This window comes from Pelodiscus sinensis, chromosome 25, assembly GCF_052426305.1.
Source record: "Pelodiscus sinensis isolate ZL-2025 chromosome 25, ASM5242630v1, whole genome shotgun sequence".
NCBI classification, from domain to species: domain Eukaryota; kingdom Metazoa; phylum Chordata; order Testudines; family Trionychidae; genus Pelodiscus; species Pelodiscus sinensis.
This window is the reverse complement of record NC_143076.1, coordinates 13,009,773-13,033,013: the sequence shown is the minus strand read 5'-3', so window position 1 is coordinate 13,033,013 and position 23,241 is coordinate 13,009,773. Positions and strand designations below refer to the sequence as shown.

Genomic DNA, 23,241 nt, shown 5'->3' with positions numbered 1-23,241 from the left:
AGCTCATTGCAGTTCCACTGACATCTCTGTACCTCAGTTTCCCTAAGCGGGCTGCCCAAGGGCACAAAGTGAGTCTGTGCAGAGCTAGGCATGTGACCCAGTGCTCAGTTTGACCATCACACACCGTGTTTGCCCTGCGTAACCACGAGCTACTGCAAAAAGTGTCTCCTCTGTGGGATTTGGCAGTGATGGGCCATGCTTCTCAAGCCTCAGCCTGCTGAAAGATGTTCACGCCTCTGAGACACGTGTTGCAAGCAACGACTGCAGAAACTGGGAGTGTGGATGAGAGAGCATTACCTCGCTCTCCAAAGTGTAAGTGGAGCTAGCTTGGCCTTTGTATAAATAGCCTCCTGCCCCTTTATAAAATAGCTCTGGAGTAAGAAAGCAGCATGTGCTCAAACTGAGAGTTAGTAGTCGGCTACAGTGTGGGGTATATTTGCTAACAGGCGACTAGCAGGACTGAGACCCGCCTGTTGCTAGTGTTGACCAGCTGTTGTACAATGGAATCTTGTAATTATGGTAATCCATGCTTGTAACCTGTTTGGCCCAGTCCACAAAGTCCCAATGGCTGTGTCTACACTGGCCCCTTCTTCGGAATAGCCATGCTAATTTAGAACTTTGGAATAGGGAAATGCGCGGGGGATTTAAATATCCCCCGCGGGATTTAAATAAACATGGCTGCCGCTTTTTTCCGGCTTGGGGAAAAGCCGGAAAAGAGCGTCCAGACTGGTGCGATCCTCCGGAATAAAGCCCTTTTCCGGAGGATCTCTTATTCAGTATATTTAAATCCCCCGCGCATTTCCCTATTCCAAAGTTCTAAATTAGCATGGCTATTCCGAAGAAGGGGCCAGTGTAGACGTAGCCAGCGTGTGTGCATGGGCTGGGACTGTATTGATGAGCTATATTCATTCATGCCGTGCTGGATTGAGACTGGAGCTTCACAGAAACCATATGAGGTTCCCAGAGCAGCTGTAACTCAGCACGCCTGTCGGTTACAATGAGATCTTTCATTGCATGGGGGTCATAAGATGCTGCGTATTATGGTGCGCAAGAGAGAGATGGTTTTGAATGCAAAAGTTAGCTCCCCTTGGGCTCTTGTTTTATCAACTCCTCCCATGGGAAGCAGAGTCCAGGTGGTCAGTGCTGCAGTGGGAACCTCGGAGGAACATGTCTAGCCTTCTAGGACTAGCTGGTTAGTACATGTGCAGTGTCATTCTTTACTTCTGAGGCTGTACTGCATACAAGGAGTCAATGACGCAGAGGTTGTGTGCTGTGCTTCTGTCTTGCCAGATACGTAAGATCAAAGGCTGGCACTAAAGATCCCAGGAGACTCTCTAAAGACTAATGGTGTGTAGAAAATTTCCCTAGGACAATTATTTGTGCCATCGTGGTTTGGAATAAAAGGCTTTATTGGACCTTCTTTCGAAGTATTGCATCACTATTGTGTGAATAATGCACGTCTCTGATTGCTGTGCCTCGTGATGATGTGTGCTTGCCGGCCGACTCTGATACGGCTCTCACCACGGCCCAGTGAAATGCAGCCACTTCTGGGATGGTCACGTCAGCTGATAGCCAGCTTGCAGATGGCATGTGATACACAGCTGTTTAGGGCAGTGTGAGGGTTCTATTCCTGGCTCTGTCTGTGATTGGCTGTCACCTTGGGCACGGGGCTGCACAGTTCTCTGTAAAATGGGACACTGCTGCCTTCGTGAGGGGCTTTGAGATGTTAAAAGGTGATAAGAGCTTGTTCATCCTCATCCTCGCCCTCTGTGGTTCTGGATTCTCTTGTTCTGCGGCCCACTGCCTCTAACATTAGCAAATCCCTGTGCTAGGAGGGTGAGGCCATGGACGGTGTTTTTCCCACGCGGTGGAATTTGTTCTTTGATGTGCCTGCCCAGCTAGAGGGGGGGGGGGGTGTCCTTGCATTCCACACGTTCTGCTGCCTCAGGTGCTGGTATGGGAAAGTGCATCTTGTTACCTGGGTGTCGGGCTACTACACCCGCACGCTGCAGCTGGAGGTGAGGAGCAGCTGCCTCTGGGCAGAGTTTATGGAGCAGAGGCTGGGAGTGGGGGGTTGAATCCTGCTGCGTTTGTTTTGAGGGAGAGTTGTTTATCGGGTAACGGGATACTCGTTCACAACCCTAATATCACCTCTGCTGGGGTTGCTGAAGGGTGAGTGAAGGGAGTTGTGGTTGATAGCTCCAGCCCAGATAGATCCTGCTGTACCTTGGCCAGGACTCAAAGGATGTCCCTGGACCCCAAGGTTCCTGGTCAATCAGCTGAGGCCAACAGCCTGGTGAGGTCCCCGTCCTTTCTAGTGCCGTGGCGATTAGCTGATTGCCCTGGGGGGTTTAGCATCAGTGTCCCCACCTAGGATGTTAAATTGCATTTAATCAGCTAATCGAGTAGCGGATGGAAGGGCCGCAGCAGGGTTAGCTCCTGGCCCTGGAAGCTAACTCCACTGTGGCCCTGCCTATCAAATGTAGTAAGAGTCCCGTGGATCTTACTACATTTAAAAGGCAGAGGCGCAGCAGGGGACTAGGCACAAGCCGGGACTCAGCTGTCCCAGCTTACACCTGGTCCCCCATTGCACCTCTGCCTCCCCTCCCCGCCTCCCCCAGAGACGGTGCTGGGGGAACCAGCTTTTAAGCTGGCTCCCCCCAGCACCAGCTGCTGCTTCTCCCCTGCCCCGTTGTCTCTGATAGCGGCGACTGGTAGAGTAGAGAATCTATTCGATAAGCCTAGGCTAGTTGCTTAAATCCCTATTCCCCACAGCGCCATCTCTTCACTGATGCTCCATGCACTGAGGTGCTAATTCATTACCAGGGAAGCTGCAGACGCTGCACCAGGCCTGGCCTGCGGTTCTCCAAAAGGGCAGCCAGCTCATGCAGGGGTGTGTGGGCATCAAGGTTTGTGCCTGGAGTCTGGTTCTTTGCTATCCTCTCTGCAACTTCCCGGAGCAGCAGAGGTGTATGTGAGCAAGAGAGAACCCTTCCCCTCCTCCCCCCTGGGGAAAGCCCGGAAGCTGCGCAGGAGAATCCAGGCAGGTCAGCTCCGTGTTTTGCGTGGGGGCTGTTAAGTGTGCCGGGCCCCTTTAACAAAAGCGGTCGCAGCAGAGCACGGCGTGTGGGTATTAGAGTCGAAGCCGTCAGGAGGCACAGCAGGACGTGTGCTTATCGCCGCGACAGATTAATAGATGCAGACCAGGCTAAGCCACCCCAGGCTGGGCATTTTCAGGATGGCTCCGCGCAGCCAGTGAGTCTCGCTGCCCGTTGCATACGGGCCGGGGTGCTGCCTCTCATCAGCAGCTGCGTTTCAGGGGCCCCCGCTGATCCCAGGTGGCTGTTTCTGGGTCTGTTCCGGCACTGGGACCCGTAGCATCTGCCACGGTGAAGCAACCGATCCTGAGTAGGGGCTCCGGTGGGATGGGCCCTCCTTGCAGAATACTAGGAGCAGCGGAAGAGGTGTTCTCCCTCAGAAGCTGCATTCACAGGTCAGCCTGTGTGTGGGGAGAGGCAGGGTTCGTGTCCTGTCACTCCTCCCCCCCCCCCAGGGGGTTCTAGTGGCCCTGGGTACAAGTAGCAGATGCAGAATTCCCCATATACCACTGCACTAAGCACTCGTGTCTCTTGCCTTCCTTCCGTAGGGGACGAAAGAGTGGGACAGGAGGGCCCTACCCCGTGGAGACACGGCCCCCTCGGCTTTGGAATGACAGGACGGACGTAAGTAGCCTCCTTTTCCCTCAGCTGTTCCTTTTAGTCTGTCATTTCTCCCCAGAGGAGAGGAGGGCGGAGCGGGGCAGCTGTGGGTGGCCGCATGAGGCCACTCACTGCATGTGCTGAGTGCCTGGGCAGTGGTTCCAGAGGAGATCCTGCTCCCTTCTAGCACTGTGGGAAGGGCCAGGAGGCCGTGGCCCCTGATTCTTGTGGAGAACCCCTGTGCTGGGGAATAGCCATATCTCCTGGAGAGAGAGAGAGCACCCCAACACCTGCACTCTTCTTCCAGTAACCCGTCTCCCTCGTCTGTCCTGGTAATGGTTCTCCAAAATTGTCCAGTGCAGGTAGGTTGCCTGTGACCCCACGACAATGCCAGCTGGCTGTTGCCCATTCGCATTTGGGAAGCTCAATCACCAGCAAAAAACACAGTCATGGGCCTGGGTCTGTAGGGTGTGAACGCCAGCCCTGCCCTCAACCCTGCCCCGCTCCAGGCAGACATGACCTGGATTTGAGCCTACCCTGCATAGCTGAGCTGCCCGAGCATTGACCTGGGGGAGCAGTAGCGCCCACGTGACAGCAGGGATGCACAGAGAAGCCCTGGTCTGTTCCGCAGGAAAGTGATTTGACAGGTTTTGCTGCCTGTGTGGTGAAGCCGGAGCGGAGCTGGTCCTCGTGGGTTGCAGGCGGGACTGTTCTATGTGGTTGCGGATCAGAGAGGGGAAACTTAACCCAGACTCTAGTGCAGTTGTTCAGGTGTAATGCGTGTGGGTGGTTGAGCCGAATGTTATCTGCTGCCCCTGGCCAGCGAATTACCGAGTGTCACTGTGATATGGGTCCAAACGCAGGGATTTTTCTCGAATAGAAGGGGTTGTGCCTGGCAAAAGATCTTCAGGTACAACCACCTGGAAAGAAGCAAAAAGCCTCGTTGCAGGGAGCACAGGCGGGCTGAACGGGCGTGTGGGGAGTGACTGTAGCAAGACTTGTTCTTTAGGTTAGTGGCAGTTTCTGGACGTGGTTCCCGTGGGCTGCAGAACTGAGCACCCTGCGTGAGGCAGAATCCCTCTCCAGCTGAGCGGAGCTTGCCTGGAGAAGTGCGGTTTCACTACTAAACAGCACCGGAGTGGTGTTCATCTCACTTTGCTGACGGGGGACTTTCGCGAGAGCCGTGGTCGCTACTGGGGAGGTCCTCGGGCTGCAGTAATGGAAGTGAGGCAGGAGGTGTGGTGGGTGGAAATGAGCTGCCATATGTACTGCCTAATGGCCTGAGTCCTGCTTCTTAGCGGGCAGTCAGTGCCGATTCGTATTGGAAATAGAATCAGGCCCGCGATATACTGTGCCCTTGGTTTCTGTTCTCCTCCCGCCCCTGTTGTTCTGTGTGCGCTGCAGCCTCGCAGAGAGCACAGGCTGCCCCATGGTGACCGCTGAACATGAGGCACAACGGTTGTTGCATTTCCTTCACGGCTTTCCTGCCGCTTGGGCTAACGCAGGCGGATAGTCGGAGCAGCGCTGGTCACAGTCCACCTGCCTTGGCTCGGAGGCAGCAAAGTCCTTCCCTATTGAGCAAAGCACGCTGGCTTACCTCCGACATTAGGAATGGGCACGTGTCCCTTTGAAGTCAGTGGCATTTGAGAGATGCTTCCAGGGACTGAGGTGAGGCTGTATTTCCCTGGATTGTCCTTCTTCCCTTTTTTTCCAAGATGGGCCTTGCATTTGCCTTTTTCCAAACGTCCAGGACCTCTCCCGATTGCCAGAAGTTTTCAAATATAATGGCGTATGGCTCTGCAATCACATCAGCCAACTCCCTCAGCACCCATGAATGCATTAGATCTGGCCCCATGGATTTGTGTATGTCCAGCTTTTCTATATAGTTCTTAACCTGTTCTTTCTCCACTGAGGGCTGCCCACCTCTTTCCCATACTGGGTTGCCTAGTTCAGCAATCTGGGAGCTGAACCTGTCTCTGAAGACAGAGGCAAAAAAAGCATTGAGCGCTTCAGCTTTTCCCACATCATCTGGGTCTCCTGGGAGTGGAGGGCTGGATTATCCAGAGACCGGGGGGTATGTCTACACTAGGCACCCTTGTTCGAACTAGGGTGGCTAATGTAGTCGTTCGAATTTGCAAATGAAGCCCGGGATTAAAATATCCCTGGCTTCATTTGCATGTTCCCAGGCGCCACCATTTTTAAATGCCCGGTAGTTCGAACTACCTGCCCACGGCTACATGCGGCACGGGGTAGGTAGTTTGAATTAAAGCTCCTAATTCGAGCTACCGTTACTCCTCATTGCAGGAGGAGTAACGGTAGTTTGAATTAGGAGCTTTAATTCGAACTACCTAGCCCGTGCCGCGTGTTGCTGCGGGCAGGTAGTTCAAACTACCGGGCATTTAAAAAAGGCGGCGCCCGGGAACATGCAAATGAAGCCAGAGATATTTTAATCCTGGACTTCATTTGCAAATTTGAATGACTACATTAGCCATCCTAGTTCGAACTAGGGTGGCAGTGTAGACATACCCTGGGAGGGAAGCTCAAATGCACTGTTGAGTCGTTGATCTGCTCGGCCGACAGGGGTGTAAGCTTACAGGCTTGTGAGGTTTTTAGACGGTGGCTCTGAGGCCTGTTCTTGCATCTCTTTTTCCCTTGCAGTGGGTGGATATTGGAAGTGTGAATGTGTTTGTTTCCTGGTCACAAAAAAAACCTGGCCTATTTTTACACACTGCTGCTGTGCCTTTGCTGTGGAGGCTGAGGCTTTGCCGGGTCTCTTTGCTGCTTGCATGGAGGCCAAATCACAAAGAGAAGTGTCTGTGGTTGTGCAGTTGTATTAGTGGTTTCTACATGTATGCTAGCAATAAGAGGATGGTCAGAGAAAGTGTGGGACCCTTAGGATGAGGACGGTAACCTAGTGACGGAGGATGTGGGAAAAGCTGAAGCGCTCAATGCTTTTTTTGCCTCTGTCTTCAGAGACAAGTTCAGCTCCCAGATTGCTGCACTAGGCAACGCAGTATGGGAAAGAGGTGGGCAGCCTTCAATGGAGAAAGAACAGGTTAAGAACTATATAGAAAAGTTAGACATACACAAATCCATGGGGCCAGATCTAATGCATTCAAGGGTGCTGAGGGAATTGGTTGATGTGATTGCAGAGACATAGGCCATTATTTGAAATCTCATGGCAATCGGGAGAGGTCCTGGACTTTTGGAAAAAGGCAAATGTAAGGCCCATCTTTAAAAAAGGGAAGAAGGACAATCTAGGGAACTACAGACGGGTCAGCCTCACCTCAGTCCCCAGAAAAGTCATGAAGGGGATCCTCAAGGAATCCATTTTGGAACACTTGGAAGAGAAGAAAGTGATTAGGAAGAGTCAACATGGATTCACCAAGGGCAAATCCTGCCTGACCAACCTGATTGCCTTCTGTGACAAAGGAACTGGCTTTGTGGATATGGGGAAGTCGGAGGACATAATATATTTTGACTTTAGCAAAGCTTTTGATGCTGTCTCTCAAAGTGTTCTTGCCAGCAAATTAAGGAAGTATGGATTAAATAAATGGACTGTAAAGTGGATAGGAAGCTGGCTAGATGGTCGGGCCCAGCGGGTAGTGATTAATGGCTTGATGTCAGTTTCTAGCAGAGTGCCCAAAGGATCGGTTCTAGGGCCGGTTTTGTTCCACATCTTTATTAATGACCTGGATGAGGGGATGGGTTGCACCCTCAGCAAGTTTGCGGATGTTACTAAGCTGGGGGAGAGGTAGATACACTGGAGGGTAGGAACAGGGTCCAGCGTGACCTAGACAAATTGGAGGATTGGGCCAAAAGAAATCTGATGAGGTTTAACATAGGGATGTGAGGGAGAAGTCGACTACCCGATAAGCCTGTCAGGAAGGGAGAGGGAAGCAAGAGCTGGTTCTCCCCAGCACTGTCTCCATGGTGTGGGCAGGGAGGGGGGTAGGGGAGGCTCAGCTGCAGCGGTCCCGGAGCCAGCACGAACCATGACTGAACAGTCCCAGTTTGCGCCTCCTCCGGGAGCTAACCCCACTGCGGCTCTGCCTCTTACTGCATGTAGACTGCAGAGCTGCCATGGGGTTAGCTCCCGGGGGCGGCTCAGGCGGGACTGAACCGTTCTGGCTCACAGTGGCCCTGCATTTTAAATGTAGTAAGAGTCCCGGGGCTGCTACCACATTTAAAATGCAGAGCCGCAGCCGGGGTAGCTTCCGGGGACTGAGCAGTCCCAGCTTGCACCGGCTCCAAGAATGCTGCGGCTCTGCAGTTTAAATGTCGTAGGAGCTGGGCTGCCGCCGCACCCGGCTCTTGCTACATTTAAACTGCAGAGCGAGCGCTGCCCCCCGCCCCATCTACTAATTGAATAGTAGATACTCAATTAGCTAATTAATCGCAACTTAACATCCCTAGTTCAACAAGGACAAGTGCAGAGTCCTGCACTGGGGACGGAAGAATCCCTGCAGGGGCTTAAGCCGAGCTCAGCTGGAGTCCCTCTCCCTGCAGTCCTGAGCACTCCCTTGCCTTGCAGTCTGGAGAATGCAGGCATTGCAAGAGTTAATTGCCAGCTGTTGCTGCTTTGGGGTGAGGATAAAAGTTTGGCACCCTCCATCCGCTGATCTGGAACCGGAGGGTCATGTCCGCCGCTCTGTTACCGACAAGCTGCTGCAGCCAATCCAGATTGCTGCGCTTATCTCCCTCTGCTGTGACATATCCCCTGTTGATGACTCCCAAAGCCATACAGGCCAGCCTGTAAACAGGCAAGGAGGGATAAACACAGAGGGAGTCTGCAGTATCCAGCGGCAGGCAGACAGAGGTATAGCCGGAGTCCCTGAGTAAACACCTGCCTGGCTGGAGGCCTGCAGAGACTGAGGACAGCTGCCGGGGTTTAGTGGCGTTGTAAATGCAGGTGGTGAATGCCCCAGGTAGGAAAAACCACACCTCCATCTGGGGATCGCTGTGGGAGGCGGGGAGACGGGGGGTGATTGGGAAGGCCTGGCCTTGGCTCAGAGCTTTAGGAAATCCAGGCAGATACAAAACCCCAGGGAGTATAAACATTTCAGAAGAACCGTTCTTTCACGCCACTCTACCAGCCAGGTCTCCAGTGGTTTGAGCACATAGGAGTTCCTGGGCTCTCTGTTTGGCTCTGACACTGGCCTTGCTGAAGGACTTTTGGGCAAGCCATTGCCTTTCTCTGTGCCTCAGTTTCCACATCTCTAAAATTGCGATCCCCGTGACCTGTTTTTTTTCAGGGGGCCAGGTCTCTGCAGGGGCTCTGCAGAGCCCCCTGCCGTGCTACTGGGATGAGTGTAAGTAACAGACTACACTTGAACCTCCACGCTCTGGGTGTCCCAAATCTGGGAACACCCGTGGTACAGAGATGGGAGTGGCTTTGTGCACTGCTGCTCCCCTTCCTTCAAGCTGGGGGAAAGGCAGCATGAAGAGATGCTTCCCTTGAGGCTTTTCCCCCAGCCATGCGAGGAGCACGGATCCATGTGTGCCCCCAGGAGTGGGGTGGCACATAAGTGCCCTCCCTGGCCCAGACAAATCTTTAATCCTGCATGCCCATATTCAGTCTGTATTTTATTTTACTTGACTGTTGCATAGAAACCAGACTGGCTTGTGTGCTGGGAGACAGCAGCCACAGGCAGACAAGTCTCAGAGGGGGATCCGTGTTAGTCTGTATCTGCAAAAACACCAAGAAATCTTGTGGCATCTTACAGACTAAGGGTATGGCTACACTAGCCATCCTAGTTCGAACTAGGGTGGCTAATGTAGGCATTCGAACTCGCAAATGAAGCCTGGGATTTAAATATCCCGGGCTTCATTTGCATGTTCCCGGGTGCCACCATTTTTAAATGCCCGGTAGCTCGAACTACCTTCATTTGCAAGTTCGAATGACTACATTAGCCACCCTAGTTCGAACTAGGGTGGCTAGTGTAGCCATACCCTAACAGATTTGTTTGGGCATAAGCTTTTGTGGGCAAAGACGTCCTTTGTCAGATGCATCTGACAAAGTGTTTTTTACCCACAAAAACTTATGTCCAAATAAATCTGTGAGGGTATGTCTACACTGGCTCGTTAATTCGAGCTAGGTAGGCAAATCAGGCAACCAGAGTTGCAAATGAAGCTCGGGATTTTGAATCAGGCAACCAGAGTTGCAAATGAAGCTCGGGAAGGAGCATGGCGGAAAGGGATCTAGGGGTCATAGTGGACCACAAGTTGAATATGAGTCAACAGTGTGATGCTGTTGCAAAAAAAGCAAATATGATTCTAGGTTGTATCAACAGGTGTGTTGTAAGCAAAACTCGTGAAGTCATTCTGCCGCTCTACTCTGCACTAGTTAGGCCTCAGCTGGAGTACTGTGTCCAGTTCTGGGCGCCACATTTCAAGAAAGATGTGGAGAAATTGGAAAGGGTACAGAGAAGAGCGACAAGAATGATTAAAGGTCTAGAGAACATGACCTATGAAGCCAGGCTTCATGAACTGGGCTTGTTTAGTTTGGAAAAAAGAAGATTAAGGGGGGACATGATAGCGGTTTTCAAATATCTAAAAGGGTGTCACAAGGAGGAAGGCGAAAATTTGTTCCTCTTGGTTTCTGAGGACAGGACAAGGAGTAATGGGCTTAAAGTGCAGCAGGGGAGGTTTAGATTGGACATTAGGAAAAAATTCCTAACTGTCAGGGTGGTCAAATATTGGAATAAATTGCCAAGGGAGGTGGTGGAATCTCCCTCTCTGGAGATATTTAAGAACAGGTTAGATAGACATCTGTCAGGGATGGTGTAGACGGAGCTTGATCCTGCCTTGAGGGCGGGGGGCTGGACACGATGACCTCTCGAGGTCCCTTCCAGTCCTATTATTCTATGATTCTATGATTCTATCCCCTCTGCTGCAATCTGATTTACATAGAGAGCAAAGGTACAGGAGGCAAAATCTTCCTGCTCTTCCTGGTGCAAGAGACACGATTTTGAGCCACTTTGTCTCAGTAACATCCTGAGAGCGACATGGGAGCAGCACCGCTGTGTATCAGCAGTTGCTTATCGGACCATATTATCTCCAAGAGGGTGGGTGGGAAACCAAGAATCATGGGTTATTTGAAAAGCATGGCACCAGTTGTTTCTAAATAAACAAACAGTCCTATGTGTGTACAATGGGACTGAGTGTAGATCACTGGAATGTATTTGTACAGCAAAGGGAGATGGGTATCAAAATCCAAGCGGTATCCTACATAACAAGGTCCCAATATTGTGCAAGTGAGTAAGTGAGTACATTCCAATCTGTGAGGCGTAGTAACAGACTGATTAATCAAACAGGAACGGCCACCTTGCCAGTCTGCAGCGCTAGTTTAGGACCTGGGAAACTGAGCCCAGCATGTGAACGCATGGCAGACTCGGGAAATGTTTGCCGCTCGTGTGAGGTAAGCGCCCATGACTTGTTGTTTGAACTGCTTGGTGTTGCTCTAACGGAGCTGTGGGTTTTGACAGTGGGGCTTGCGGACTTTCCAAGGCGGCCAGCGACTTGGGGAGTCTGGTGTCTGACTGGAGACGTGGTAAATAACAAGTCACGCTTGAGCCACATTGCCTGGGATGAGTTTGTCAGGAGAAGTAAATGGGATGTTGGCTTCCCCCCCACCCATGTGCTTTGGCAGCAGGCTTGGACCCATCCAGTTGTTCTGCACTGTCCATTCTCCATGCAGGAGTTATGCCCTGGTAGGAAAGGGACCAGAACACGTCCCTTAACACTACATGTGCAGGCAGGGGAAGATGGCAGAGGCACTGCAGGCAGTGGGCGGCTTTGAGCCAGGCTTGCGGGCCCTGCCCTGGCTGGAGGCAGTGCAAGCATGTGCTGTCCTCGCGGCCTCAGCCCTTGGGCGAAGGGAGCAGCCGGGGCTCTTTGTGCGTGGCCTGGCCTGCAAGTGCCACCCCACCGCCCCTGTTCCCATTTGTCCAGGAATAGGAGCAGCGCGGGGCAGGGTTGCTGACTGACTGCCCCAGCCTTGAGCCCCAACCTCTGCACTGCCTACCCCCCTCCCAACCCTCTGCCCTGACTCCTGTGACACCCCACACCCGTCAGTCCCCTGCTCTGATTCGTGCAGCCGCTCTATTCCTCAGCTCCCTGCCCTGAGATTCCCACGCCTCCAAACCCCTGCCCTGGCTCCTGCGACCCCCATTCTCCCCCACAGCCCTTTGCCTAAGTCACACGATGCAATACAACAGTATCTGCAAGAAATGGAAGTTACTTTCACCCTCGCTCATCGGCCAGGCTTCTGAGACAAGGAGTCTCCGTACCACTTTGAGTGCTGGTCCTTCCCAGCCACGGTGCTGTCTCTAGCTGTGGCCAATCCTTGACACTTCCGAGGAAGGTGGGGAAAGACTGAGAACAGATCTGGCCCATTGTGTATCGAGGGAAAATAAAGTCTTTCCTGATCCTGGAAAGCCGAACTTCAGGGTGATTCGAGAGCCAGACCAGGGTGCGGGCCAGATGGCTTCGTGTTATGACACTCACCACAGTGCCAGAAGGATGCCGTCCAGATCCCAGAGGCGCTCTGCCTGGGATTAGGATGGATAGTGTTTGGTTAGGGGCTTGGGCCCAGCTCTCCCTGGACACTGCACAGTTGGCAGCACGGGCTTTCAGAAGTGGCTCTGTTCACAGCGGTACCATGAAGCATGGAGACCTGAGAGAAGCTTTGGCTTAGCTCAGTGAAGTGAGCCCCCGCGCCAGTGGGCTCCAACAAAGTTATGAATCTCCGAGGATTGAGCCAACCCTCCCTATCCTACCCCAGAAGCCCTTCTCTCAGGGGCTGCTGTGGCGGGAGTGATGCATTGCAGAAAAAAGGCAAAGAGAAAACGAACCTCCCTTTGTAGGAGGGGAGATGGTCGATTCCTTTGAGCTGTTGTGAGCCAGTTCCTTCTGGGGTTTCCTGGCTCTCAGCACTTCAGATTTTTTTCAGAGCATTGTTTGAATATGAATTTGCCCATCACCCCTCTGAAGAAATAATGGTATCCTTGTTCTGCAGCTGTAGGGGAGGTTAAGTGATTGGCCAGAGGCCACACGGTGAGTCACTGGTAGAAGCAGAGGGAGTTTTTTTGGGGAGTGTCTGCCTCCCAGTTAAATATTGGGACCCAATGAATCTGTGTGGCCGAGGTGGGAAGTGGAATGCCAAGCACTTTAATATCATCAAAAGCTCTTCGGGCTGCACGGCATCCCATGACCCCTTGTAATCAAACAGCACAGTGGAATGTTCCGGTGGATTGAATCGAGCCGTCTCCGTTCATCCTCAGTTCCCCCTCCTTGTATATCTTCCCCTGTTGTAACACAGCCACGAATTTTCACCCCTCCCCCCCATTAAGGAAAAGTTAGGGTGCAATCTGCGAGCCTGAATGTGCTCTGTGCCTGCCGCGCTGGATCTGTTCAGAGCTTGTTGTCTTCGTATTGCAGCTCTTAATTCCTAGGTGCCAGCTTTCAGCTCGGATGGTGGGAGACAGAGTTGATGCAGTGCATTGGAGAGGGGAGTCTGGCATGTGGTGTGCTTGCTTGTTTGCTCGCTCGCTCCTGGAGATTCTTTCGGGCTTTGTTATTTTCCTGAGCCTGAACAACTTCTCTTTGAATAGTGAAAACACACACGTGAGCTCCTACCAGAGAGCTGTGTCCACACTGTGAAAAGGATTTTGACAAATTGGAAACGGACCAGAAAAGAGCTACAAGAATGATTTGGGGTCCGGGAAATCTGCTGGGAGGGTAAAGGAGCTCAGTCTATTTCACTTAATAGGTAATTAATCGCTACTCTTAAAAAACCAAAAATGTCATGTGAGCAGCTCAAATGGGGAGATGATTTCTGATAGCAGAGGACGCTTTACTCTATCAGACAAATGCAGAGTGAGATCCAACGGCTGGAGCTAGATAAAATCAGAATAGAAATAAGGTGTAGATTAACTGAGAGAACAGTTTACCTGGGGATTGCTTGGAGATTTCACTCAAATTCAACCAGAAGATATGGGATTCATGCAGGAATCACTGGGTGAAATGCTAGGACAACTGACTAAATGATCATAATGGTTTTTTCTGGTCTTAAAATCTGAGCCTGTGAAAACAACAGTGAAGAAAGACCTGATTTTATTACTCGATGTTCTGAAAATTGGGCCTATGGATTATAATCTCAGTCCTGAGTTGGAAACCAGTCCATTGAGACTTTGTAGGGAGGCAGTAAATCATAACAGCAGAGTAATGCAATTTTTATCGCTTCGTACCATTTGCTGTGGAAGTGGTCACTGGCGCATAGACTTTAAGTTGTAAACATCGCACATGTATTTAATGCATGCAATAACCATAGAAATGAAAATAATTTGTGAAAATGTTGCACCATAGTGATTCTCCTCTTCTACCAGTTGGGATTACTACTCAGTCCCGTTGTGCATGCACTATCCTCATTTTAGAGACAGGGAAACTGAGGCAGAGTTTAAAGTTCTAATATTCTGCCTGCCCAACTTAAGATGTGGAACCTTGTTTCCAGTGGTGCTGTGCACACTCAGCACTCCCTGACTTTGGTCAGAGTTGGGGGTGCGCAGCATCTCTGCAGATTAGGCTCTTTGATGCCACCAGTTTACACTTCTGGAAGCATGATCCAAAATACGGAGCTTGAAGCCAGAGAGGTGAAAGCTGGGCTTAGAAGCTGTTAGGAGGCGGGGGCTCCTCTTTCTCTAATGAGACGGCTATTGCCATGCACTCTTTACCTGTAGCAAAGCACAATTCATCCTCCTACTGCAATATGAGCCCTATAAGAGAGGCAGGGAATTCACACACATCCCCTGCTTTGGCTGAGTATAAGACCGGAAAAGGGCTTTGTTTTCTAAGAAGGTTTTCTCCCTTTTTCACCCTCCCCATGAAATCAGCCCATCACTGTCAAATATAAAATGCTTCCTACAAACCTACCCTGATGTAGCTTCCTTCTCAGCAATGGCATTAAACTTGGCAAAGTTGCTGCTAGTGCACTAGGCACTAAATATTTACACAGAATCCTAGAACACTAGAACTGGAAGGGACCTCGAGAGGTTAGTGAGTCCAGTCCCCTGCCCTCACAGCAGGACCAAGCACCGTCTAGCCCAGGACTACTCAACTTTGGAAGCCCTGGGGGCCACAGTGATACTCACAGCACATGCCGAGGGCCGCAACTTCAGTGTGGTTGCATATACATGCAAATATAGACGCAAATAGCTTTTCACACTGACGGACATGAATAAAAGCACTTCCCACAATGTCCTGGAGCTCCTGGCACCTCTCTGAGGGCTAGAAATGCTGACACCCTCTACCCATCTGTTCCAGCCAGCCCGTCCGTGTGCGTCTTTCAGTGCTCACCCACCCTGGGAGATACCTCGCTGTTGTGGAGCGTGTTCCCAGTGGGAGGCCATGTTCAAAGGATCCCACCTGCGGGCTGCATGTTGAGCCCCACGTAAACCCAAACTGCACTGCGAGCCACGAATAAGTGGGCTGCAGGCCGTATGCGGGCCATTGGCCACGTGTTGAGTAGCCGGCCTCTAGACTGTCCCTGACAGGTGTCTGTCTAACCTGCTCTTAAATATCTCCAGTGCTATTTCCACAACCTCCCTAGACAATTTATTCCAGTGTTTAACCATCCTGACAGGAAGATTTTCCTAATGTCCAACTTAAACCTCCCTTGTTGCAATTGAAGCCCATTGCTTCTTGTCCCTTATGTAAACATTTTAGCGAGTACAAAGATGTTTTCATTTATGCTTCAGTAACATCATAAATAAAAACATCATGTCCAAAATATCAAAAACAGAAAAGTCACAAAGAAATGCCTAAGGGGGTGTGTAAGTGGTGTATTCCAGTGTGTCTTTGCCTATAATCATCCGGCACTTTGCCTAAATCTTTTCTTTGGCCTACGGACAGCAGAAATTCTCACTGCTGACAGAGCCCCTCCTTGCTATGCAGAGCTCCTGTGTTTGTGTACTTGTAACCAGAGAGCTAGGCACTAAAACTGTGCTCGTGGGCAATAGTCCTGGCCTAGTGCTGTTGTCTCCAAACAGCCCCAGTGATCTGTATGAGTAACACCGAGGCAGCCTTAACTTCTGTTCAGAGAGATAACAGTGACGCTCCAAGGACAGAAGCTCTGAGCAGCCTAAACAGCGTTACTGAGGCAACGATATTCCAGCCTCCATCACTTAGCACTGGGTAGCACTATCACAGCCTACTGGCCCGGCTCTCACTGCACAGAGCTGGGACAGCACAGGGAAAGCACACACACAAGCCCACAGCCAATGCTGCGCCCTGACCACTAATCTTGTAAGTGACAAGCTGTAAGGATTGTGACCTGCCAGGACAAAAAATGACCAGCTAGAAAATCCCCTAATCCTCTCCCTTCAAATCCCCACGGAGGTTAGTAAGGTTTGGATGTGCCGGCTAGCTAGCAAAGGAGATCTATGGACATTCGAAAAAGTTAGCAGGAACATGAGCTTGAATCTCTAAAGCTGGGGCAAAAGCGGTAGGCTTCAAAATAATAAAAGTAAGGAATGTACAGTATGGCAACCTATAGCCAAAGATGTTCAATGGTTAACACAACACACTACAACACTGGCAGGGCAAGTAACAAAACCAAAAAGTTAAAAGGAGGAATTATTAAAAAAAAAAAAAAAAAAAAAAAAAAAGCAACAGAGCCCTAAAAAGCTCCCTCTCTCCTGTCAAGGCAGCAAGCAGGCCAAAAACATAATTTGTTACAGCAAGCACAGGAACTGAGTACAAAATTAGAAACAGCTGTAGAAAATCTGCAAACAGTGCTGTCCCTTGTTATGAATGTTAGTTGTCAACATCAGGCTTCGGGTACCTGCCTTCATACGTGCCGGAACTGGGGGGAGGTGTGGAAGGGAGGAAAGATGCTGCAGAATTTCCAACTTGGAAGTAGTTTGGTTCAATAGCTTTCGGCACCCCCAGTATGCAAAGTGTTCCAGCTCCCCTGTCTTCCAGATGCCTGTAGGAAGGGACAGAAATGAACATGGAATATGAAATGACTGATGGGTGTTGCAATGGACCTGTGAAAAGACCCAGAGCAGCTGCCACTTAACAACCCACTGGCAGGGGCCACGCTACGGCAACCAACACTCTATAATGAGAGCCAGGTTCTGACAAATCCTAAACCAACAGTGAAACTCGTGCCAGTTCAAACGAGAAAAATAAATGCCCAGGAGGAAGACGCAGCAAACAGAACCGTTAGTAAATTGGTGAATCAGACGAAGAAAAACAATTAACAAATCACGTTAGAAGCCAGGAGCTGTGACTTGATCGTAGGCAAATAAATTCAAAAAAATCAAGGAAATTTTTTTTTAAAAAACCATCTGAAATGAAGGTAATTTGAGTTGCCCCCAAAATGACACTCCTGCAATCTCTCTGGCATGCAGTCACTGTGTCATGTTACTATTTTTTTAAAACGTATTTGGTTGCAACAAAAGTTAATTTTATACTATGTTAATACAACTGGTACCACACTATTTTATGATTATGGTTAGGGGATAGCCATCATCATATTAACCAATCCATTGTTTTTGAAAAGCTTAAAAGGGCCGTAGTTATAAATATGTCCATATAGTTCTGCCTCAACAAATAATGCAATATCAAATGAAAAGGTTTTATTCAAAGAGGGAAGTGTAAGGGGAAACCTCAATGTTAATGTAAAAGTAACAGGAGCACAATGTTACTTCCTGGGTGCTTATAAATTTGTTCACACCTTTAAATATAGTTATAAAATGTTACAGTGAAAATGTCAAAAATATAACTCTCTATATTATGTTTGGTTTTGTTGCAAAATGTTAATCAAATGATCTCACCAGGTTTCCTCTTTTCTCCCCCAAATACAATGAAATGTCTCAAAATTTAATATTCCCAAACAAGAGTGGCAGGTGAACCCCCACTTTGGAGAGGTGAGCCCACCAGCCCCGCCCCTTCCTCCCAAATCCACACTCTTGTATGCCAGAGCCCCCAGAGTGCCCCCCTCCCCATAAAAGGAAAAGCCCTGAGGAATCCCTCAGACCGGAGGATCCTCAGCCCACCTGCCCCATCTACAGCGGGATGAGTCACTGCCACCGGCCCCCCTCGCCAGCCTTCCCCTTCCCTCCCCTAGCCCCGCAAAACATCTGCTCACTTGGCTCCTGAGCGCTGGCCCAGCCCCAGTGCCTGGCCAAGGCAGCAGCCTCCCCGAGTGCCAGGCCAGCCCCAGCAACGGGCCCAGCTAGCAGTCTCCCCAAGCACCAGCTCTTCCTGCCATGAAGGCTCCTCTCAACCCCCCAGGTGTCCAGTGGAACCTCCTGAGCCTGCTGGCTCTCTGTGTCACCCATCACTCCATTGTCCCCAGGAGGAGTGTTGTGATGAGCAGTGGGGACCTTTGGGGGTGGGCGATGGAGTGGAGGAGGCAGCGAAGTAGAGCTCTGCAAGGATACAGAATTTGTATTTGCATCTGCATTTGTATCTGCAAAAGTGAGCTGCAGATATCTGTATCCACAGATGCAGATATGAAGCAGATATCCATCAGATCTGCAAATTTGCAGGGTTCTGCAGTGGGGTTTTTTGGGGAAGGGGTGGGGCACTATGGCACAGGTGTCCGGTGATAGGTCAGCTTTCCTTGGCCCATTATAACCCCCACCCATGCTCTCAAAGGGTTCACATTTAAAAGTCATTTTTAATTCATTTTTATATTTACCTTTCTATTATCTTAAATTGTGGTTGGTAAAGTTTGTGCTTTCAAATAGATTACAAAAATTAACTTGGCATAAGAGGGAAATTGACTCGAAAAAGCGCTGGTAGAAATTCTATGAGTAACTCTTTTTCTGGAGCAATAAAAAGCAATACCCCATCTCATGAAAGATTGTAAGCATGTATTTAAGAGTCAAACTCTAGTATAAAAAGTTAGCAATGCATGTTAGTAAAAAGAAATGTCTGTAAAACTATTTCATAAGGATTTGCAACATCAAGACGCAGTGATGGCATTGGAAAAGGTTCAGAAAAGGGCAACAAAAATGATTAGGGGTTTGGAACGGGTCCCATATGAAGAGAGATTAAAAAGACTGGGTCTTTTCAGCTTAGAAAAGAGGGACTGGGGAGATGTGATAGAGGTCTGTAAAATAATAACTGGTATGGAAAAAGTGAATAAAAGAAAAGTTATTTACGTAGTCCCACAATATAAGAACTAGGGGTCACCAAATGAAATTAATGGGCAGCAGGTTTAAAACAAACAAAAGGATGTGGTGAAGGATGTGCCAGAGGATATGGTGAAGGCTAGAACTTTAACAGGGTTCAAAAAAGAGCTAGATAGATTCGTGGAGGTTAGGTCCATCAATGGCTATTAGCCAGGATGGGTAGGAATGGTGTCCCCAGCCTCTGTTTCTCTGGAGGTGGGAGACGGGAGGGATCACGTGAGGATTCCTTGTTGTGTTCCCTCCCTTGGGGCATCTGGTATTGGGCACTGTCGGCAGACAGGGCTAGATGGACTTTTTGGTCTGACCAGTATGGCCGTTCTTATACTCTTAGTAAAAAAACAAAAACAAAAAAACCCATCAGCGTCGGAAGGGAAAAACCAAAGGGAATTATAAAACAAACCAGTCAACTAATTTCGGTTATATAAACAAGTATACAATGATCAACAAGAACATTATAAAAAACATTAGCTGGGCCAGGTTTAACGGTAGTTTAAAAATGTATATTATTAAGCAAAATAAGTTCATGTGCCCATGGCTTTAAATCTTAATCGCTAAAATATAAATAAAATTGGCTAATGTGTAAAAACAACTGTATTATTACTGTATGTGTCTTTAATTAATGTGCTAGCATTTTATCAGGAACGTGTACAAGGCTCAGGGGCTGAGCAAAAAATACTCTTCAGCCAGGTATCATTCAAAATAATAAACTCCAAAAGTATATATAAAAATAACAAATCATTAAGTATTTTAGCCACTGGGCAGCAAAAAGTGTCCCTATAATTAATAGTATTAAGAGCTGAACTATTTAACTAAAAACAAGTAAAAATTAATTTTCATCTAACAATAAAAAAGTAGAAAATAAGTCTCTACTGCTGGCCCTGTGTCGGGATTCTGCTGTCACCTGAGGTCCCGGCCTTCAAAACTGGCTTCTCGTCTAGGGTACTTGCCACCTGGGGTCCTGGCCTCCACTGCTGGCTTCTTGCCTGAGGTCCCAGGCGCCTGCCTTGGGGTCCCAGCTGCTGGACTTGGCCACCAAACTCATGGTCACCCCCCAACTGTGACCCCATCTTGGGGTGGTGAGGGGCATGGACAAGGGTAAGGGGGGGTGTAGGTCAGCACCCGACCCAAAAAGTTGCCCCAGCACCACTATAGGCTTAACTGCTGTTCACAGTGAGAACATTGAAGCTCCAAGTTCAGAAGCACTGGACAAGGTTACTGAGCCTCCATCTCTTACCAGCACGGGGAAGTACTATTGCAGTCTGCTGACCCAGCTACCTGCACAGAGTGGAGGCAGCACATGACAAGAGAGCGCGCGCGCGCACACACACACACACACACACACACACACACACACACACACACACACGCCAACAGACAACAACCGACCGCTACTACATGTGGGAAACCACACACTGCCTGGCTTCACTAGGGGTTTTTCCCCTCTTTTTGCCATGGGTTACCTAACAGACAGTAGGAAAACACCTTTGTTCCTAATGATGACGCACCCTAAATCCGTTCTCGTACCCTAGGGCTAACTCTCCTGTGGCACGGGCTCTGCGTGCTCTCTATTGGCTGTTTGCCTACCTGCCCGAGTGCTAATTTCTTGGCTGAGGTGTGTGGGAGAGAGCAGCGGATAGCATTGCTAGAGCTGTGCCGTTCCCCCTCGCACTGTGGCTCTGGCAGCCAAAGGAGGTTCTAATGAGGCTGGAAGTCCTCTCTAGTCAGGAACTTTCACATTTGTTCTGCGCCCTCCCAGCCCCATGGCAAATGGTTTCTGCGCTAACGTGCTTTGCTACTGGCTTCAGCCCTTCCCTGCGTATTGCCTTTTTGTAAATAGCTAGCAGTGCCAGGCAGAAGGTGAGGGCCATCAAACAGCAGGGCCTCTTAATCTTTCATTCAAGTGCCTACCTTTTAATCTTTCAAGTGCTACAGACTGAGTCAATACAAGAGATGTGTGGTGAGTCTGCATTACAGAGCCTTTCTCCCTGTGCGTACAAGTCAAGCCATGCACTCCTCCTAGTGGTGTTTGCTGGGCCTTTTTGGTGTTCCAGTTTGCACCCTCGCAGGACCTGGCTGTTTCACAGATCTCATGGTTCTCCTCCCAGGTGTGTATCTCCCCGGTGGCACGAACCGCTAAGCTCTTCCTTCCCTTGCCTGAGAGTGGAGAGGAGTGGTATGGTCGGCCCCCCCTTTCCACCCACTAGGCGCTGGAACCCTTCTGCACTTGAAGCCAGACTCAGATGACTTTGCTGGTCACCCACCTGCATAACCTCTCCAAGTTTCCCGTTACGCTTCCAGCTTCATCATTTTCCCCAGGGCACTAACTGGCCACCTACTTCTGTCACAGGGACTGGCCCCATCTGTTGAAGAAAATAGGTTGTATTGCTTTCCAAGACTGCTGGCACCTGCTGTTAGGTGGAAGCGCCATTTCTAGCAGCAGAGCCAGTGCTGCAGGCCTTGAATAACTGGGTAATGTTGGCGTGAACAGTGCACTTGGCCCACCCCATAGCAAAGCAAGAGCGAGCGCTGTGTCTCCGGATGGGGTTGTGCATGGCTGGAGCACAGGAGTAAATAGTCCTTAGGCTACAGGATGTTCAGCCATGCGTTTGTGTCACGGAATTAATTCTCTAATTGCCCCATCCTGCCTGAAAATTAGCTAATTATCTTTAATTGGCTCTTTGATCACACTTGTGCTCTGGTTGTGTTTGGATTGCACGGTTTCCACTTTGGCAGTTGCAAGCTACTCTGTGAAGGCAGCATCTCGAGAGTCCCCTTGCCTGCCTGCTGCCTCTTGCTCTTGGGCAAGCTGACTTCTGCTACGTGTCAGAGTCTCCTTTGCTCCGTTTCCCTGTCTCAGTCCTGGTTACTGCCTGGGAGCCGGCGGTGTCTGTTCTTCTTTCTTTGTGCTGTTGAGAGATTAAACAACAAATCCATTTGATTCTTGTCTCCAAAAACGAAGTGGTAGGTGCGGTTTGGCTAGAGGATCGCAGTCAGAAAGAAATGCTAGCTTGGGCTAGTATGAAAGAACATGCTGCGTTTAAGGACAGTTTGTTAAACTAGTCTGCAGCTTGTCTTGGGAAAGCCGGGCGGGTGAGCAGCTGAAATTCAGAAATCTATTTCATGGAAATGACTTTCACTTACACCTGTAGCGTTCAGTCTCGTGTGCAGAAAATCTGTTGTTTTGACAGCTCAAGATGGTAGCTGACGTTCCTCCACTCCCTGCTGTCTCATTTCTAGTGATGGAAACTGACAAAAACTGCAGCAAAAACAGTGAGAAATGATTGCAATTTCTAGCTGCATATGTTCCCGATCCTTCCCATACCCCGTCCCTCGGGCATCCTACAGACAGCATCAGGAGGAGCGGGGGGTGCCCAGACTACTAAACAGATGCCTAAAAGTGTATTCACATGGCTGACTTTAGACACTCAAGTTTGGAAATGCTTTGCTTGGGTAATACACAAATCCTCAGAATGTGGAAATTAGTATGGTGTGAGGCTGATTTGTGCCACGTGATAGTCTGACCCATGATGAGCCTAGTCAGATTTCAATTAGATTTTGACAGAAAACATTGATTTTTAGTTTTCAGCATTTATTTTTATTTGTATCAATTTTAAAACGTTTGCCGAAGTACAGAATGATGGTTTTTAAAGTATTTTTAAAAGGTTTTTATTTGCTTTTATTTTTCACAGTTGGGGGGAATTATGGCGTATCAGAGAACGGAGGGGTCAGATTATTTAATAACCATAGATGATGCTATTCAAAAAGCTTTATAGTTATTCATATACAAACTATTAACCCTTATTCCTCGTACAACGAGGTTTAACAGTTATTTCGAGAGAGAGGTTTTCTCTGGAAATAACTGCGTCTACACAGCATCTGTTAATTTGAAATAGACCCATAACATGATTATACAAATGAAGCGTGGGATATTTAAATCCCAGCTTCATTTGCAATTTTGAATATCTGCATTTGCATCCCTATTTCAAAATAGGGTGCAAGTGTAGACATACCCTAAAACATTCTTAAGCAGCATCTTTATTTTTAACTTTGCCGCTCTTTACATTTTGATTATTGATGGAAATATTCATGCAGTTGGTTTTTGTGTGTATGGTGAAATAGTTGTTTACTGATAAAATATCTCACAAGCCTCTCCCCTCACGTACCCGTGATGTATGTTACCAGCATATTTTCAGGCTGTACAATTATAGAGCTTGTACTTGATCTTGGATTTTTTGGTATGTCTCTGAAACTGTCAATAAAAATTGCATCAGGGTCTAACAAAACACGAGTGAATTTTCTGTCTCTGTCATGTCTAAGCAGTATTTGAGAATCAAGTGCCG

General features: G+C 49.2%; 1 protein-coding gene across 28 annotated transcripts in view; it reads left to right on the top strand.

Moving 5' to 3' along the window:
- Positions 1-23,241, top strand: part of ST3GAL4 (ST3 beta-galactoside alpha-2,3-sialyltransferase 4) — a 153,996-nt gene that overhangs the window by 85,414 nt on the left and 45,341 nt on the right. For 14 of the 28 annotated variants that reach the window (XM_089773336.1, XM_006111248.5, XM_014572735.4 and 11 more), the window contains one exon: positions 3,647-3,722. The exons of 3 other annotated variants lie outside the window; for them this stretch is intronic. In XM_089773336.1, coding sequence (XP_089629462.1) covers positions 3,647-3,722 — 76 coding nt within the window. Of the gene's footprint in view, positions 1-2,799; positions 2,910-3,646; positions 3,723-11,014; positions 11,119-23,241 lie in introns of those variants that run through there. 11 more of the 28 variants (XM_089773334.1, XM_075909648.2, XM_075909653.2 and 8 more) reach the window with 3 other exon arrangements.